This window comes from Salvelinus sp. IW2-2015, linkage group LG35 (genome assembly GCF_002910315.2).
Source record: "Salvelinus sp. IW2-2015 linkage group LG35, ASM291031v2, whole genome shotgun sequence".
Classification (NCBI taxonomy): Eukaryota; Metazoa; Chordata; class Actinopteri; order Salmoniformes; family Salmonidae; genus Salvelinus; species Salvelinus sp. IW2-2015.
Window position 1 is genome coordinate 15,202,810 of NC_036874.1, and position 17,591 is coordinate 15,220,400.

The 17,591-nt window shown below is 41.0% G+C and overlaps 3 protein-coding genes across 3 annotated transcripts; all 3 read right to left on the bottom strand.

Moving 5' to 3' along the window:
• Positions 1 to 1,473: 1,473 nt before the first annotated feature.
• Positions 1,474 to 9,814, bottom strand: LOC111958880 (protein OSCP1). The gene is made up of 10 exons (XM_023980196.2): positions 9,616 to 9,814; positions 7,971 to 8,125; positions 7,101 to 7,268; positions 6,929 to 7,009; positions 6,287 to 6,390; positions 5,553 to 5,681; positions 5,233 to 5,302; positions 4,778 to 4,917; positions 2,660 to 2,723; positions 1,474 to 2,280 (listed from the first exon to the last, which is right to left on the bottom strand). Exons 1-10 carry the CDS (start codon positions 9,725 to 9,727, stop codon positions 2,155 to 2,157), a joined length of 1,149 nt encoding a protein of 382 aa, XP_023835964.1. The 5' UTR covers positions 9,728 to 9,814; the 3' UTR covers positions 1,474 to 2,154.
• Positions 9,815 to 10,016: 202 nt separating this feature from the next.
• On the bottom strand, positions 10,017 to 11,650 carry LOC139023734 (PLAC8-like protein 1). Its single transcript, XM_070437469.1, has 4 exons — positions 11,561 to 11,650; positions 10,864 to 11,011; positions 10,583 to 10,719; positions 10,017 to 10,322 (listed from the first exon to the last, which is right to left on the bottom strand). The coding sequence occupies exons 2-4, from the start codon at positions 10,973 to 10,975 to the stop codon at positions 10,224 to 10,226; spliced, it is 348 nt and encodes a 115-aa protein (XP_070293570.1). The 5' UTR covers positions 10,976 to 11,011; positions 11,561 to 11,650; the 3' UTR covers positions 10,017 to 10,223.
• Positions 11,651 to 12,075: 425 nt separating this feature from the next.
• On the bottom strand, positions 12,076 to 16,493 carry LOC111958881 (small ribosomal subunit protein uS15m). Its single transcript, XM_023980197.2, has 8 exons — positions 16,210 to 16,493; positions 14,860 to 14,925; positions 14,703 to 14,778; positions 14,423 to 14,471; positions 14,143 to 14,227; positions 13,978 to 14,036; positions 13,107 to 13,298; positions 12,076 to 12,601 (listed from the first exon to the last, which is right to left on the bottom strand). The coding sequence occupies exons 1-8, from the start codon at positions 16,382 to 16,384 to the stop codon at positions 12,491 to 12,493; spliced, it is 813 nt and encodes a 270-aa protein (XP_023835965.1). The 5' UTR covers positions 16,385 to 16,493; the 3' UTR covers positions 12,076 to 12,490.
• Between the last annotated feature and the right edge of the window lie 1,098 nt (positions 16,494 to 17,591).

Consider the following 17,591-nt stretch of genomic DNA (forward strand, 5'->3'; position numbering starts at 1 on the left):
ACAACATTTCTATAAATATATATATATATATATATATTTTTTTACAATCGTTAATATTTCACCCGACAAAAAAATAATAAACATGTACACATGCTAAATAAATAAATAATTCCATAAATATACATCTTGGACCATCTGTCATATTGCATCAAAGAATCAGCTGCTTCGATACATTATTGTGGTTACATTAGTGTTGTGTCACACTTAATCCATGAATCTATTACCATCCCATTTGATGGTGACATATTGCAATAATTCACATATAATATATTTACAAATAATTTGTCTTCCTTTATTTGAAGACACTAAAGGTCACCCTAAACATACTGTATATATTTATCCCATACCAAAACAAAAATCAAGGTACAGTAGAAATTTCTCAAAATATGTTTTAGGATCCATGTTTTTGAATTACAATGACAAGTGCACTTGGGTTTCTTTCATTTCCACCAGTCTCTTTAGGTCAAGGGTGTCAAAATAAATCCCTGGAAAGTCGTATGCTTGCTGTTTTTTGTAATTCATGACAAATTACGGCCTAGAGAACTAGATGAGAGGACGAAAACCCGCAGACACAAGGCGCTCCAGGAATGAGTTTGACACCCTCTAGTTTAGGTCCTGTTCATTACTCAGTCAGAGTAAATCAGATTAGGAAAGCCAGCAAAAATGTAAATACTCTATTACAGCAGATATGTGAGAGAAAACATCATGCCGTGATAACAAATGAAAGAGGAACTTACTATTTTCCTGGAAGGAAAAGTAACAAGAAATATTGTTTAAAATGTGACATCCACGGAATGTCAACTTTAAATACATTGATTGAAGCGGGATCAGCAGAGCAGAAATCATTAATTGAAGTGGAACAAATGTCCCAACGACTCCATTTGACGTTTCAGTGCGACCAACTAGTACAGTTGTACAGAACTGTTGTATCTGTAACTTTTAAAAACTCTTGAGATTACCACCATAATAGCACAAAACACAATCAACGGCCAGTTTATTAGGTACACCACCCTGTTCACAAAAACGGATCGCTCTTACAGACAGTGAGTCATGTGGCCTGCTATGTAAAGCAGACAGACAGGATTCAAGGGATTGAGTTACTGTTCGATTGAATGGGCAAAATGAGTGACCTAAGCAACTTTGAGCGTGGTATGATCATCGGTGCCAGGTGCGCTGTATCCAGTATCTCAGAAACGGCCGCCCTCCTGGGATTTTCATGCACGACAGTGTCTAGGGATTACCGAGAATGGTGCAACAAACTAAAAACAGCAGTCCTGTGGGTGAAAAACAGCTCGTTGATGAGAGGGGGTCGAAGGAGAATGGCAAGAATCGTGCAAGGTAACAGGCGGGCCGAAAAAACAGACAAATAACAGCAGTACAACAGTGATGTGCCGAACGGCATCTCTGTGCACAACGCATAACTCGTCGATCCTTGTCACGGATGGGCTATTGCAGCAGACGATAACACCGGGTTCCAACCCTATCAGCTAAAAACAAGAAGAAGCGGCTCCAGTGGGCACGCGATCACCAACACTGGACAATTGMGGAGTGGAAAAACATTGYCTGGTCTGACGAATCCCAGATCCTGCTGCGTCATGCTGATGGCAGTCAGGATTTGGCATAAGCAGCACAAGTCCATGGCCCCATCCTGCCTGGTGTCAACAGTAAAGGGTGGTGGCGGTGGTGTAATGGTGTTGAGAATATTTTCCTGGCACAGGTTAGGTCCCTTGATACCATTTGATCAACGTTTGAATGCCACAGCGCAACTAAACATTGTTGCTGACCAGGTGCATCCCTTCATGGCTACTGGGGGGTCCAACCTGGTACAAGATGGGTGTACCTAATAAACTGGCCAATGAGTGTATATTCAAGCTTATGAAGTTTCCACACTCTGTTTTTTGCAAAATGCACAGTCGGTCCTTGCTGAACAAATGAATTGACCTGCTCACGTCACATCAGCATCGAAAACCTTGAAAGACAAACAAAGATGAGGTTGGTGTTGTGTGTGCTTTTGTTAAACAGCTGCCATGTTTGCAGAGTGGGACAGACAGCACAGCAGAGCAGACAAGACACTGTCCTACAGTAGAACACACTGTTCCTAACCAACTCAGCCTTGAGCCCAGCCCTCGGATTCTGGTCACCATGGTAACACTGTCACAGCCCGTCCATCATGGCCAGAAGGTCATCCCCTTTACTGTTGGAACTCGATGAGCACGGCTCACCAGCCTCCTCCGTGAAGTCCCCCATGATCTTAGCCAGCTCCGCATTGGCTTGCTGGTTCTGAAAAAGAAGGCAAGCCACCAATGGCAGATCTGAAAGGTCTCGAATGGGGAGGGGCTTACGTTTGATTAMGGTACATCTTGTTAGACTGGCCCATCCTGATCGTAGTGCATCTCAGATAACCTACAATCCTTAGCCTGTCAATTACAGAAGCTATTCTGTAAGTGCTAAGAGATGACTGCACGGGTGGAGTAAGTCTCCTGTGACAGGTTTTCATGGGGGACCTGGTTACGGTTACACCACAGCATGTACAGTAGGACAGTCTCAATCTATGAAATGCTTCCATATTATCCCTTCAAGTTACATAAAAGCATGTTACATGGTTGAATATTTATCTAGCCTCTGTGACAGAAATAATATAGGTTAGAATGAACTTTACCTTAGTCGCTTGTATTTTTATGACATCATATGAAAACTCGTCTGGTCTCGATATCAAGGCCTCCCTGAGAAGAAGACAAATCCACATTATTGTTAAAGGCCCAGTGCCGTAAAAAACAAGATTTTTCTGTGTTTTATACACTATATGACCAAAAGTACGTGGACACCTGCTCATCTAACAACTCATTCCAAAATCATGGGCATGAATATGGAGTTTGTCCCCCGTTTGCTGCTAAAAACAGTCTTATGGGAAGGCTTTCCACTAGATGTTGGAACATTGCAGCGGGGCACTGAAGTCGGGCACCGATGTTGGGCGATTAGTCCTGGCTCGCAGCCGGCGTTCCAATTCATCACAAAGGTGTTCGATGGGGTTGACATCAGGACTCTGTGCAGACCAGTCAAGTTCTTCCACACCGATCTCGACAAACAATTTCTGTATGGACCTCGCTTTGTGCAAGGGGGCATTGTCATGCTGAAACAGGAAAGGGCCTTCCCTAAACTGTTRCCACAAAGTTGGAAGCACAGAAGCGTATAGAATGTCATTGTATGCTGTAGCATTAAGAATTCCCTTCACTGGTACTAAGGGGCCAAGCCCGAAGGAAAAACAGCCCCAGACTATTATTCCTCCTCCACCAAACTTTACAATTTGCACTATGCATTGGGACAGGTAGCGTTCTACTGCCAGCCGCCAAACCCAAATTCGTCCGTCAGACTGACAGATTGTGAAGCGTGACTCATCACGGCAAGGAACGCGTTTCCACTACTCCAGAGTCCAATGGCGGTGAGCTTTACATCACTCCAGCTGACGCTTGGCATTGCGCATGGTGATCTTAGGCTTGTGTGCAGCTGCTTGGCCAAGGAACCCCATTTCATGAAGCTCCCGAAGAACAGTTATTGTGCTGACAGGTGGCATCCCTATGACGGTGCCACATTAAAAGTCACTGAGCTCTTCAGTAAGGCCAGTCTACTGCCAATGTTTGTCTATGGAGATTGCATAGAGTGTGTGCTCAATTTTGTACACCTGTCAGCAACGGGGGTGGCCGAAATAGCCAAATCCACAAATTTTAAGGGCGTCCACATACATTAGTATATATTTCCACACAATGAGGTTGGAATAATACTGTGAAAATGACGATAATGCCCTTTTAGTGTAAGAGCCATTTTAAAAGACTGCCTGAAATATCAGCCTGTTTTGGCGGGATGGAGTTTTGGCTTGCCTGGTGACATCAAGCAGTAAATTAGTTAATAGACCACTAAGAAAGCCAATTCAAAACCTCTCTGCCAATAACAGCTAGTTTTCAGTTTCCCCTCCCCACTCAGACCACTCCCAGACAGTCCTAGCAACATTCTTGGTTGAGAATTTGCTCTGCTAAGAAGCTAGTTTTGTTTCTTTCTGACCATTTTTATTGGAAACAATCATAGTAAGGTACTTAATTGTACCTTTAATTAAAAGGTACTTAATTGTAATTGAAACTATTTGATAATGAGATGAAAACGGCTGCACTGGACCTTTAACGCTGATACTGATTCTTAACACTGACAGTGATTTTTAACACTAGTCTAACTTAACATAATTCAAAAATCAGGTTCAGTTCGTTTCATCATGTTGTGAGGAGTACCAATTTCGTGATATCCAATTCGTAGGTACAGTCTTGTCCCATCACTGCAACTCCCATACGGACTCGGGAGAGGCGAAGGTCGAGAGCCATGCGTCCTCCGAAACACRACCTGCCAAGACGCACTGCTTCTTGACACACTACTCGCTTAACCTGGAAGCCAGCCGCACCAATGTGTCAGAGGAAACACTGTACACCTAGCGACCGTGTCATCGTGCGTGCGCAAGGCCCACCACAGGAGTCGCTAGAGCGCGATGGGACAAAGACAACCCGGACTGTCAAACCCTCCCTTAACCCGGACGACGCTGGGACAATGGGTCTCCCGGTCATAGCCAGCTGCGACATAGCCCAGTATCGAACCCGGATCTGTAGTGATGCCGCTAGCACTGCCTGAGACCACTGCGTCACTTGGGAGGCCCGGTACTGTTGTAATTCCATATTTAATTTATCCACAATGACACAAAAATACAACAAAAAAATGCTCATAACATAAGAGGACTTACTCTTCTTCCTCATCTGTGGCAAAGAGGTTGACTCGGAAGCCACTGTCTGCATTTCCTGGTTTCTGGACTTCCATACCCCCCATTAACCTGGCCAACATGTTCAGCTCCTCTTTTGCCAGGGGGTTTGGAGCTGTGTTGACCTGTATTTAACAACGCATTAATTGCATGATTTAGCTGTTTAGTGCATTTTTCATTAAATTTAAGGCTGGTTTCCATTACATTTAAGGCTTAATTACAGATGACGCTTAGTCTGACTTGGACAGATTGATTAGGCTATAGTAAGGACAATGATGAAATAACACAGATATCAACACTATTTCGACCCTCTGTCAAAAATATTATATTATAGGACATACGGTAAAATGACATTTATGAGCAAAAATGCAAGGCCTTGCAGGATACATGCCTGTAAGAAAAAAAATACAGCGTAGTGGTTAAGCATAATTTCAACTCACCAACTTTTTCTGTGCAGAGTTTTTGGACGTCCCTGACATGTGTGTTTCTACCGGACGGCTTACACTGTACCTGTGGGTAAACAGAAGCCAAGCACTTGACAAGCTGAAATACAATGTAGCATCACGGGGGAGGCAAATAAACCTGTCACTGTGTAAATTACTAAACAATTTGCAGTGACTTTTAGTTACCATGTTGATTTAGGCCTACAGTGTATGACCATTGATCACAGTAGAGGAAATAGTAGAGAATTTAGTAGTCTCAGTGGGGGGTAAGTCCAGGAAGGCCAATGGTTGTCAATACAGTGTGGAGCAGCACATACATGTTGGTGCCCAGCTTGATGACCCTTTCTCCAAACATCTCAAAGGAACCCTCGCGGAGAACACCGGTGTAGTTCCCACCGTTGCGGAACTGCAGTCTCTTCACCTCTTCGCCATTGCAGCTGAACATTCTGATGGTAACAAACACACACACACAAAATATTCATCAAAAACACTTTTAACATCATATGATCCAACCAATAATTTCCTAAAGATAATTTGCAACTTCTCCTGTTTCCCAGAAGACACTTCTAACAATGCAAAGACGTTTAGCTAAGCGGTTGCAATGTACTTGTAACAGAGTGGTCACTAGTCTGATATCATCTGTCTAYACTTTCACATTGTTCAATCTCAAGTTCGCMACGTGAGCTTAAGTTCCTGAGACACAAWAAATGAGTTGTAAGCACGGCTGCACTCAATCCCTTGGCAAATACAACTGTGCTAAAAGTAAGCTTTTCTAAATTTAGACAGCTGCTCGTTCAACAACCTCAGTAATGCAATTAGTTGCAGATATGCTGGTCTAAATTAAGCCGGCAGCATCAGCGAAAGGAAAGCAAATTGATGCCATCAAAGAGCACAAAACAGCAAGCAAAATAAAAATAATTTTAAATAATGGATACAGCCATATTCAATGCATGTAATAAAATTTAGATTTAGCTCTATTGCAACAAACATGGCTTGGTTGGATTCGTGAGATTCCATGTTATTTGGGCATGGACAATTATAGCGGTGGTACCTGATAAGTCCTGGGATGTGTGTTCCGTGGGGCACAGGACCCGAGATCGGGAGGACAAAACGTCCGTTGGAATTCTGCACTTTGTCTTTGAGGAAGATGGACACCTGCAAATACAGATGAGCAAAACGTAGTGTTAATTGTGTAACACTTTGTATAATCTCTTGTGGACAGACTACTAAAACATAAATKATACTGTAGATCGGTCCTGATACAACAGGATGCGTGAGATAACGAGCAGCATTAGTTCCGGTGCTTTGGACAAATCAAGATTTCGCAGGTGTTAGCATCTGACCAATTACGCAAGACTTTAGTTCTGGGTTAACCGAGATTACACTGTGTATAATTCATTATKATGGGGTTATAATGCATTGTAAAGGGATAGTTCACCCAAATTCCAAAATTAAATACTGGCTTSCTTACTTTGTAAGCAGTCTACGGACAAGTTATGACAGCAATTCATGCTTTGGTTTAGCTTCCCTGGCACRGTTTTCAAATGCTAACGTTTTAGCATTTGACAAAGTTATGGTACTATTAACATTTTTAATCTCTGAAACCCATCAAAAGATGACACACTCCCCCTTCCCAACACACCCATCATCTGTCGAAAAAGTTAGACAAACTTCTGCGAGATCATGAACTCACCCTTATGTGCATGTCTTGAAAAAAGATGAGGAGCGTTTGCCGGATGAGCTGAAATTCACCACTAGACAAGGGTGTGTACATCTATAAATAAGAGCACAAAACATGCAATGAATAAGAGATCCTACTGAACACTTAGCTGAGGTTTGGGCAATTGAAGGGAAGTTTATTGTACCTCTATGAGCTGTCTGTATGTCTCGTCAACCTGGCTGAGAACGCTTGGGGTGTCCTTCACAAAATCCTTGATGGCATCCATATGGTTGAAGGACACAAGGAGGATATCTTTGGCCCGCGGGCAGAGGAGCACCTGGTACTTGAAGGCCATTGTCATCAAGTCATACAGCTGTGGGTATGAACAACAGTCATATAGATGATGATGGGTTATTGTTATGCTCAAAAATACCTGCTGCCAGTTCATAACGTACACCAGATGGAGCCATCAGCATATTTGAACAAACTAGGATCATGCTCTGCAGGTGGATTTATACAACATTTAGACTTATAAATCAGGATTAATACTTCAAAWTGCTGAAGATATTCTGTTTGATAGCCTATATAAAAGCACTTTTTAAACACAACAGATAGAACTCTTCAAAATAGTCAAGCAATGATGGTGCAATAAATGATGAAAGCTTTGAAAATTATAGGTCTACATGGGGTTTTAAGTGACTTGGGCAATTTCCCCAAGTACCTAGAATGAAGAGTATTAAAGGGTCACTGGGTAAAGCGGATGTGATTCTGAGAATGTGATAAAAGTGGTAACGTCATCATGACAGCTTCTCAGCTGACTCCAAAACGAGGTGAATGATAGTTATATAGAAGTTGTTAGATAAATCCCTTTCTCAGAAAGGGGATAACAACTCGATGGCCTTTCACTTCCAATAAAGGGTCCTTTTAATCAGGGATGAAACGGAAGGAAACAGAGGGATTACACATCCTTGTCCAATAAGGAACACCYATTTTTGTTTTCTGTTGCAAAACCTTTTGAAATGTTTTGGTACAGCGTGCCCTGAACATGAACCAGGTGACACGATTCCATCCATACCTTGTCCATGCTGGCCTGGTTGAGTCTCATGATGGAGGCGTGGGCCAGTCGGTCAAACACGGTCCTGAGGGCCTTCTTGGAGTACAGCTCCTGTGGCTTGAACAGCTCCTCCAAAAACTTTTTATTGAACATGGTGGTGATGATGTCATTCATAACTGGCAGAGTGAGGGCACAGGACACAAGGTTGAGGTCAGGTCACAAGTAGGGGACTGGAATAATGACGGTCTGTAAAGTTAAACTCATCAAGATGACATCATCAACATAAACATTGGGAGGTCTTTCCAACTTAAAGATATTTGATTTTTTTGTTCCACAAACAACTAAATCTGCTAAAACTGTTATTATTGGCTCTTTCTAATGTAGCCGTGCAAATTGGAAAGAGCCCATGATATAACGCAGTCTTGATAGAACTGGGCCCATATTCAACAAGTGTCTCAGTAAGAGTACGGATCTAGGATCAGGTCCCATTGTCCATTAATTATAATATAAAAGGCTAAACTGATCCTGGATCAGCACTCCTACTCAGAAGTATTATGAATTTGAGCCCTGGATTTAACTGTTGATGTTTGTAGCTGTGAAGGCGTCCCCTTGTTTATGATTATTACAACTGGGGTGTATTCATTACGGAAACCGTTAAAGAGCAAAACAGAAACAAACTGAGCAATCAGAACGAAATGGGGAGGGACCTACCTGAATTATCCAATAGAAACTGGGTGGGTGTAATTTGTGGAACGTTCCAATAGGAATCTGTTCGAAAAACTTCGTAAAGTACAAGGATGCCAACAAARTAGCATGATCAGTTCACCTAGCTAACTAGTTGTTGAAAAACGTAATTAAATAGCCCACTTCCTACCCTATCCTATTCTGCCGCTTTACAACTTTGTATGCGTTGTTTGTTGGCAACCGTGTTATTTACGAAGTTTTTGTAACAGATTCCTGTTGGAACGWTCCACAAATTATACCCACTCATAGAAACTCTCGTTTGCGTTTTCAGTTAGGAGTAAACGGTCTCTGTTGCATAACGTTTTGCAACAAACGAAATGTTTTGCAACAGAATCGGCGTAATGATTACACCCCTGGCAAAGTCTACCTTTAAAATCAAGAAGTTCCGTGCTCAAAGGACTCTACCTTTAAGCAAGCAGATATGCATTCTATAGGCAAGGCTTAACGTCCACCTATTCCCAATTGCCCTAAGAAAGCAACAGCCTGTTAAACCATCAGCAGCATTATCAGCTTTCAAAGTTATTTGAAACCSGATTTCTCTTCTTAATGAAGCCCATGGCTGAAATCTCTACAATCTTGGAGGCAGAGTGAATGAATATCTCTGGGCAAAGATTTCATCACGATTATTGCATTTGTAGAACACTCTGTTGGTTTCCTTGAAGGCCTCAAAGCAGAGCATGTAGGCCTAGTGATGCATTGCATGAAAAATATCAAAATACCTCTCCTTCTGTCATCCTCTATCCAATCAGCTACAAGTACAATGAAGAATTTGCAGGTTAAAACACAGGCAGGGAGACAAATGAAGGTTCTCCAATTTATGGCAACCAGTTTGTGGACATGACAAGGTCAGTGATTCACCTGTAGCTAGTTGAATTCTAGCCTAATACAGCCAGACAGTTATGCTAGCTAACTATAATGTTACCTTTCTTGGCTTTGTCAGCGGGAATATTCTGAGCTCTTAGGCGTTGATCCAAKATGTAGAGCATTTCTCCACCGAGATTAATAAAAAGCAGGGGTAGCGTCCTCGAGGACATATTTGTCGTATTGTGCTGGATAACTAACGTTAGCTAGCGAAATGTCCCTTCTGCTTTGTTTAAGCGTATGTAAGCTTCCACTTGGTTGCCAGGTCACAAAGAAAAAGGACCAATCAGGTAGCACGTAAGCTAACGTGCAAATATGTTTTATGTTTTGTGCAAATCAAAAATTGAAACGTTTTTGTGATGGCTCAACCGTTTATGTTCATTTATACCTCAGTGTTATGAACGTCCCTGAGACACTGGGACAGCAGCCTGTAAATCATCCTGAAAAAGGACCCAAATGCCATTGAAAAAACATAACTTTATTGTACATGTTATGTTCATTCATGGTGCTATGAATTCTTTAAGCAGTACTGTTTGAGGGTAGGGGTCAAATTTAAACAATACAAAAGTAAAAATGTACATAGTATAACAATGACAATTTGTATCAACAATATGTGACATGAGGTTAATTTAACTTCCACTTGAAAATGTCTTCAAATGACTGTACAAGTCAAACGTCCCCATTTCTGATGCGAATTTCACGGGCCATCCTGCAGGTCTCAAAGAATCCACAGCAACAGGTCATCAATGCATCATTGCATATTGTCCCCTGTAACAAAATATGATATTCAAATATGATGAGAATATTTGACAGTTCAAGTTCCTCAAACTAGGGAAAATCATGAGGCTAATTTATTTGTCAGTATGTGTACTGATGAAACGGTCCCTTCCTGTCTTTCATAATAAAAGGGTGAGACTGGCTGGGACAGGAATGAGTTGCAGTTCTCCCTAGTGGGCTTTAAAATGACATATTCAATGCATGAATGCATCACTATCCCTAATTTCTTTAGGCTCCTAAGGGTAATATACCTGAATCCCATAGGTCAATCTCATGTGGGTCCTCATGGCTGTCATGCCTCCTGGAACACAGGCCAGGCACACGTTCTCACCGTACTTGTTAGCTGTGTAGCAACTTAATGCTAGTGGGCAGATGAAGCCCAAGGCACCTGTATGACAACATTTTACCTTATTGTAAAATCCAGAAAATAGGAAACACTTTTTACTTGAAACACTTGACAACCATTAAACCCTATGGTATGGTACGAGGTAGGCCTACTTAGTAAGGTCTTATTATTTGTCTCAATACTCACAGACTAGGATGTCACTGCAGCAGGAGCACAGCCCAGTGCTCCACTTGCCCGTCTGCACATTTGTCCCATAAGAGCCTGCTCCTGGCTGGTGGGTGATGACTGGGTTTGACATGTCAATCAAATGGGGTCAGCTTCAGTCACCTAAAAACTAACCACATCCAACAGTTAGCACAGTGGTTGAAGTTTGATAATTTGCCCAATAAAGTAATAAAACAAAACTAGCAGCATGTTATTCCTTCGGGATAATTGCTCATAGGAAAGTTAAAATAAAAGTTCCATACACTGGTACTCAATTCTTTTATTTTGGTACTCAAGTTTATACACAGGTCCATTCATACCCTGAACCACCATCTTACGTCATATACTACAACCCTCTCATGTATTGCAATAGGTTTTAATATAATTACATATGTAAAATGGGATATTGTTGTATTGCCATTTCATTAAACAAAGACTAATAATAACTGTTGTATAACTGTCATGTATCATCAAAAGGACAAGACATGGTGTTCAATCTCTAAGAAACCACTTCAAATACTTTGTATACTCTAGTAAAGAAATATGCCAAATGTCATACATGTACATCACTTTCAACTGTTCCTCAGAAACATTTTAGGTAGTTGTTTATTGATAAGTAGTTACTCTATTGTAGCTTTTTCTACATATGTGAGAACAGAGGAAAGAGCATGTCACTTACCTATCTTTTCTGCAGCTCTGAACCTCTCCTGATCTGAGTCGATACACTTTAACAGGAAGCTACTAAAGCTGTGAACAAGCTCTGGTTACACACTCCTACTATGTTTCTCAAGACAACTCTCAACAGCAGTGAAAACACCAAATTCACAGTAGGACAGTTAAGCTGTTTAATGACCTCACCATTCCGCAGTATTATAGATTTCCAGGTCAATTCACAGGTGACAGATCATGAGTATAACATTGGTTTAACATATGAGGTCGATAAACACCCAATATCTGATGTTCTGTCAGTTCTCGTAAACACGATTGCAAGCTATGTTCAGGAAAGTCATCATATGATTAATCTTACACTTCAGTTTCAACCATAGGGCGTAATGTTCTTTTTTCTCATATCTTTCATTTGCATTTTAATCAGCATCAAGTAGAAGTGTTTTATCTCTTTCAATTGGGGTAGTTACATATCACCATACACAAGTGACTATATGTGATAAAAGTGAAAAAAAGAGAGCTAACAAATAGATTATACAATACATTTTATTAAATTATTAATTGTGGGTATATTTGACACTCTCAGGTCACATACGCGGAACACATAGACATTGCCCACACCGAAACCACATATCTGCGCCACTGCATTTATTTGTCCAAATGTGGTTTGATGATGCATCTACTTGCAGAAGGGACAAGAAGAATGAAGACTTGGTGTACTACAAACAATAAGTTATTCATGTTTCTTATTACAGTATAACAATACATGGGAAAATTCATTTTACATGGCCTGGTGGCATGGGTGGGTGGAGATTTCTCCTTAGGACATATTGAATGGTCGAAAAGGAGCAAACCCCGCTCACTGGGCCATGCAAAATGAATTTGTCCATTGAGAGCAAGACTGAATGCATAGAGTAAGACAGACATTGGATACTGTAGCAGTTTATTGGGTTCCTGTAGCTGCTGTCCTGGCTGGTTCTGCCAGCGTGGGGGGAGGGGTCTGCTTAATTTTCTTCCTTTGCTCCAGTTTCTGTTTCTGCACCTCTTTGAAGACCTAAGAAAGGACAAAATCAGATAAACCTACAGCAGAACGCCCAACAACAATGACAACAACAACCAAATTATAAATGTCTTCATTTGGGGCAGCAAAAAGCCTAGTGGTTAGAGCGTTGGACTAGTAACCGAAAGGTTGCAAGATCGAATCCCCGAGCTGACAAGATAAAAATCTGTAATTCTGCCCCTGAACAAGGCAGTTAACCCACTGTTCCTACGCCGTCGTTGAAAATAAGAATTTGTTCTTAACTGACTTGCCTAGTTAAATAAAGGTAAAATAAAAAATAACAATAAATCTTTGCTTTGACTTTTAGATTAAGTCATGCATTAGACTAATGGTAAAAGCCATGGTTCAACAGCCTGCATACAGCAGAAATATTAACAAGAAAATTGMTAGTCTGGTCCCAGATCTGTTTGTGCCGTCTTGCCAACCATACAGYACAAACCACTCTGGGACCAAGCTAGAAAATTGCACTAAGTAAAGTGAATGGAGTTTTGTTGTGTACCTTTATGCACAGGGCCTTCTTGGCCARCCAGCGTCGGGTGGCATGTCTGTAGTACTCYGGGGGGAAAGTGTAGGTGATGCCCAGCTGCTGGCAGACATGTTCAAAGGCGTCGTAGCGCGTTACCCTGAGGTGCTTGAGCAGCTTCTTCCTGCGGTCAATGGCCATGAGCATCCATCGCTTGTTCGCTTTGTCCTGATACAAAGATGGGGGGCCAAAACACAGAGTCACAGGTCAAATGGAGAAAAAATAAGCTTAAAAGATAACAATATTTAAGGCTTGATTCAATCCATAGMGCTGAAGAGCAGCACTGTAGGGCGATTGAAATGTAAAGGTAATATCTCATTGAGCTGACCAATGCAGCGTTCACCGTGAATGAAGTCTCCGCAAGAATATTRCCTTTAAATTTATATTGTGCTGTAACGCAGCTCTTCATGGCTACAGATTGAAACGAACCCCTAGTCTGGGAACATGTCTTTTACATAATAGAGGAGTTTTTTTTCTAATTAAAAATAGCATAGTGATTTTGAGACTGTCAAACTGTCTAAAAGTGAGATACAGTATAGTGACAGACTATACTTAACATTTTAGCTGTGCTAAAGGATAGTTATATTTTGCAATATGTCTGCAAAAATGTTGGATACAATGTTACGTGTATACGTTGTGACAGTGTAAATTCCCAGCATGCAGCAGCGCCACTACTACTCTGTCAAATATCATGGTGGGTGTATGCACAACACAGGAAATCCTGTTGACAAACCCCACACCAGACAGGGAGGGGATAGGAAATTGTGGAAATAATATGCATTCACGTCACTGTTACTATAGGGACTTAAAATTACACAGTCTTGCATTTACCCTTCGCCCATATCACCTTTGTATGTTTGTGCAGGTGCTCCTGGTAGTTTCGGATTTTGGAGGTCAAAATGGCCACTAAAAGGTCAAGAAAGGGGTTAAGAAATGAACAAACGATTACTGAAATAAGGTGGTTCTCAGAGGAAAAGCACGGTTGTTCACTAGGTCCAAAACAGGAACCTACCCTTGACTTCTGTAGAGTTGCGGTCAGCTTCATCCCTCTGGACTTTTGCAATCAGCTGTTCCGTTTTCAATTTCAACTTCTCGCTCTGGTGACACAGAACATGGTGTTTTGATTATGCAATATCCAGCATAGGTATAGAAAAATGGTCGTATCATAATGTAAACTATAGCAACTAACAGAGGTATACACAAACTGTAGTTACTCTATTGTAGTTATTCTTATGAGCACAAAGAGAAAGACTAGATGAATAGAATGTAGTAACAAGGTGAAAAGAACATACATGGCTTGCTAGTTCCAGTGTCAGAAGTCTTTTGACCAGGTCATCAGCTCTGTAAACGCATAATAACAGATCAGCATTAGGAAGAGATGTACTGTATAGTAGAGCTATAGTACAAAGGCAGAGTAGGCCTATATATTGTACAAATAAAGAATAACAATTTTAAACAACATCATCTCAATGCTGTAGTTGTTTGGACATGGGAGAGTTGAACATACATGAGCCATGTCTGCATGACATAAAATACATTTAATTTAAGTTTGGACAAATTAAATGTACATACGTTTGAGCGAGTGGAACAGCGGCATATTCCATTTTCAGCATTGTCGGAGGAAGATCACTCAACTGACTGTTCATCACTGATGRAAAAAAAACTTAGACAGTAAATATCAAACATCCAAGTGGTCTTAGATCAAATAGTTGACCTTGGTCCTCCATACCTGGCTTCTTCTTTCTTACGACACGGGTATAGTTTCTCACAGACTGAATGGTGAAASTCCCAATACCTGGTAAGAATGAAACAAATTATCATACAATACATAATTACTCTTAGACCATTGCTTTATGAACCATAGGATGGTGCCAGATTTATGCCTGCAACTACACTGAGTGCACAAAACATTTTGTGCACTCCACCACCCCAAGAACATCCAGACAACTTGGCACAACTGTGAGAAGCATTGGACTCAACAATGGCCAACATTCCTGTGGAACACTTTTCAACACGGTCTATGCACTGACGAATTGAGGCTATTCTGAGGGAAAAGGGATGGGGGGGGTGCAACTCAATATTAGGAAGGTGTTCTTAATGTTTTGTACACTCAGTCTATGTGCCTGCATGAGAAAGCGTCTGTAAGCATGTTCACCAGCAACATGGTTTGTAGTAAGAGTTGGGATATCTTACTGTGAACTGTAGTGCTGAGATAATAGAAACAAGAGCTGAGTGTCATGTTCTGCATACATGATCAAGAGTGGTGGAGTGAGAAAAGCTGCTGCAGACACATTGCAGGGGGCCTGTGGGGAAAATAACTCTCTGGTTCCCACATCCTTTTCATAAAAAACACTTACTAGCAGACTGACTGATTAAATGATGAGAAATGTATTAGTCATATGTCTGGGTTAAAATGGCATTACCTTCGCACCAGTCTGGTTAAAAAATATTCCTTTCATTTCAGCTGTTTAGATAGGTAGCTACTAGCTATAGTTATCACTACATTAGTATACAATAAGGATATATTTTTATGTAATGTATTTTTATAATGAAACCATATAGCTAGCCTAGTTAGTACACAGGATGATAAGGACAGTGAAGTGGTGAATTGATGTCCCTATACAAATAGAAAGCCTGTGTCACGGTGTACACAAAGAGAATAACTCGTGTACCTGTCTATCATGTTTGCTGTTGTTGTGATTAGCTATCTGTGCACTAGATATCCTAGCTAATTGCTGCAGTGCCCTCTCCTGGCCTACCCAAGGAAGAATTCTACTCACTACATGAYCAATGGAAAAGCACATTTTTACGAGGTGTTCTGATGATGATAAGTGGGGTTTCACACACAATCTACCTATTCCGTATTTTTCAGTAATGGTTCATTGATTCTTGCTCGGCGTGTGCAGCTAGCTAAGTTAGTTGACATGCATACGAGCAAGTGCAGAAAAWGAACAGCCGCGCGCATCGACAAGACGTTTCATTGTTGCATTGACTTATACGGCCTCCTTAGCTAACTAACATATCGCAAGCACACATGTCTACTCTGTGAAATTAGGAGTATAAATATATATTTATTTACCYGTCAATGCAGTCTCACTGTTGCTGTGTGAAGGCCCTGTGATGACAGAGGTGAATGCCCCATGTTTCAATTGGAGAGACGCACAGGTTCCTTTCAGCCTGGATAAAACACCACATTCTCGCAGAACGACAGATGTCGATTTAAAAACACTTCTTAAAGCCATGCTTGATAACATGGCTGATTCAGAGATGATTTAATATATGTCAGSTATTAATGKTCAAAATGTAACGAGTAAACAGCATTCGTCCCTCAMATGAGGATCGCCATTTTGATTAGACATAACTAATCAGACGGAGAAGTCAATTCAGGAAATGAGAAGGATGCTTGAATAATCGTACCGGTATGTTCAAAAAAGACTCTAGCGTTATTATCCTTGGTATTTACAGTATTTATTTTATTAACGTGAACGAGTTACATTTTTACAGAATCCTTTTTTTATGAAAGAGTGAAAAATAGTAAACTGTATAGGGCCAATACCAATACATTAAAGGTATTGCACACTCAGCCTATTTCCCAAGTAACAATACCCTTTGAATGACCAAAACATCAACCATAATATTTTCATGCTATTAAAATGCTCAGAATTTAAGAAATTGTACCTTTTCTCTCATCTCAAACTAGCAGGAAGCCTGAAAAAAATAAGTTGAGTAGGCAGGGAGCAGAGCCGGGTTGCCATGTCTGCAGTTTTCAGGTATTTGGGCTACATTGAAAACTATGCTGCTGGTGAAAATGTATTGGTCGCGGGTGTAGGTTTTTGAGCTAATTCTAAATTGCACTGCGGCCACCATGGCATCTCTTTACATATGTGTTTTTATTAATTTCACACTGCTACTGCGGACTATCAGGCAGGCTGTTGCTGAGTGAGAGGGAGCCGAAGGGGTGTGTGTTTTGAGCACATTCATTGGTGTTGAGAGAGCGATATACAGCAGGCAGACATGACAAGTGATGTGAGAACATCTAACCAATTAACTAGCACTAGCTAGCTACATACTTTTCAATCATAATTATTGTTCGCCTCATTCRTTGTATCCTGACCGCCCCCCCAGTCCTACACTCTTATAAATAAATGTTATTTGGGGTTCAAATGTAACCTTTTGCTTATTTGGACGAGATTAAAGAACCCTTTACTAAAAAGGTGCAATATACCAGTGAAGGCAAAGAACCAAACTCTGAAATGACAGCCAACTAGCTCCCGTTTAATTTGTTTTAGCTGTTTTGCATCGACATATCTATATTAATGATGCCGTTGTATGATTTCGCCTGGTTATAAAAATGGCTAGCTGACGTCCAACATGTTAACTCTATGGCAGGAGGGAGATCGAATTCGCATTTTGCAACATTGTTGCCGAGGTCKGAGTGTCAAACAACAAGGTTCATACAAA

What these genes read in the sequence shown, in the direction of transcription:
- LOC139023734 (XM_070437469.1), bottom strand. Translation starts at nt 10,975, where the DNA reads ATGTCAAACCCAGTCATCACCCACCAGCCAGGAGCAGGCTCTTATGGG. An exon ending in CTGCAGTGACATCCTAGTCT is followed by an intron (nt 10,720 to 10,863) that starts GTGAGTATTGAG and finishes GTTGTCATACAG; the next exon opens with GTGCCTTGGGCTTCATCTGC. An exon ending in GATTGACCTATGGGATTCAG is followed by an intron (nt 10,323 to 10,582) that starts GTATATTACCCT and finishes ATTTTGTTACAG; the next exon opens with GGGACAATATGCAATGATGC.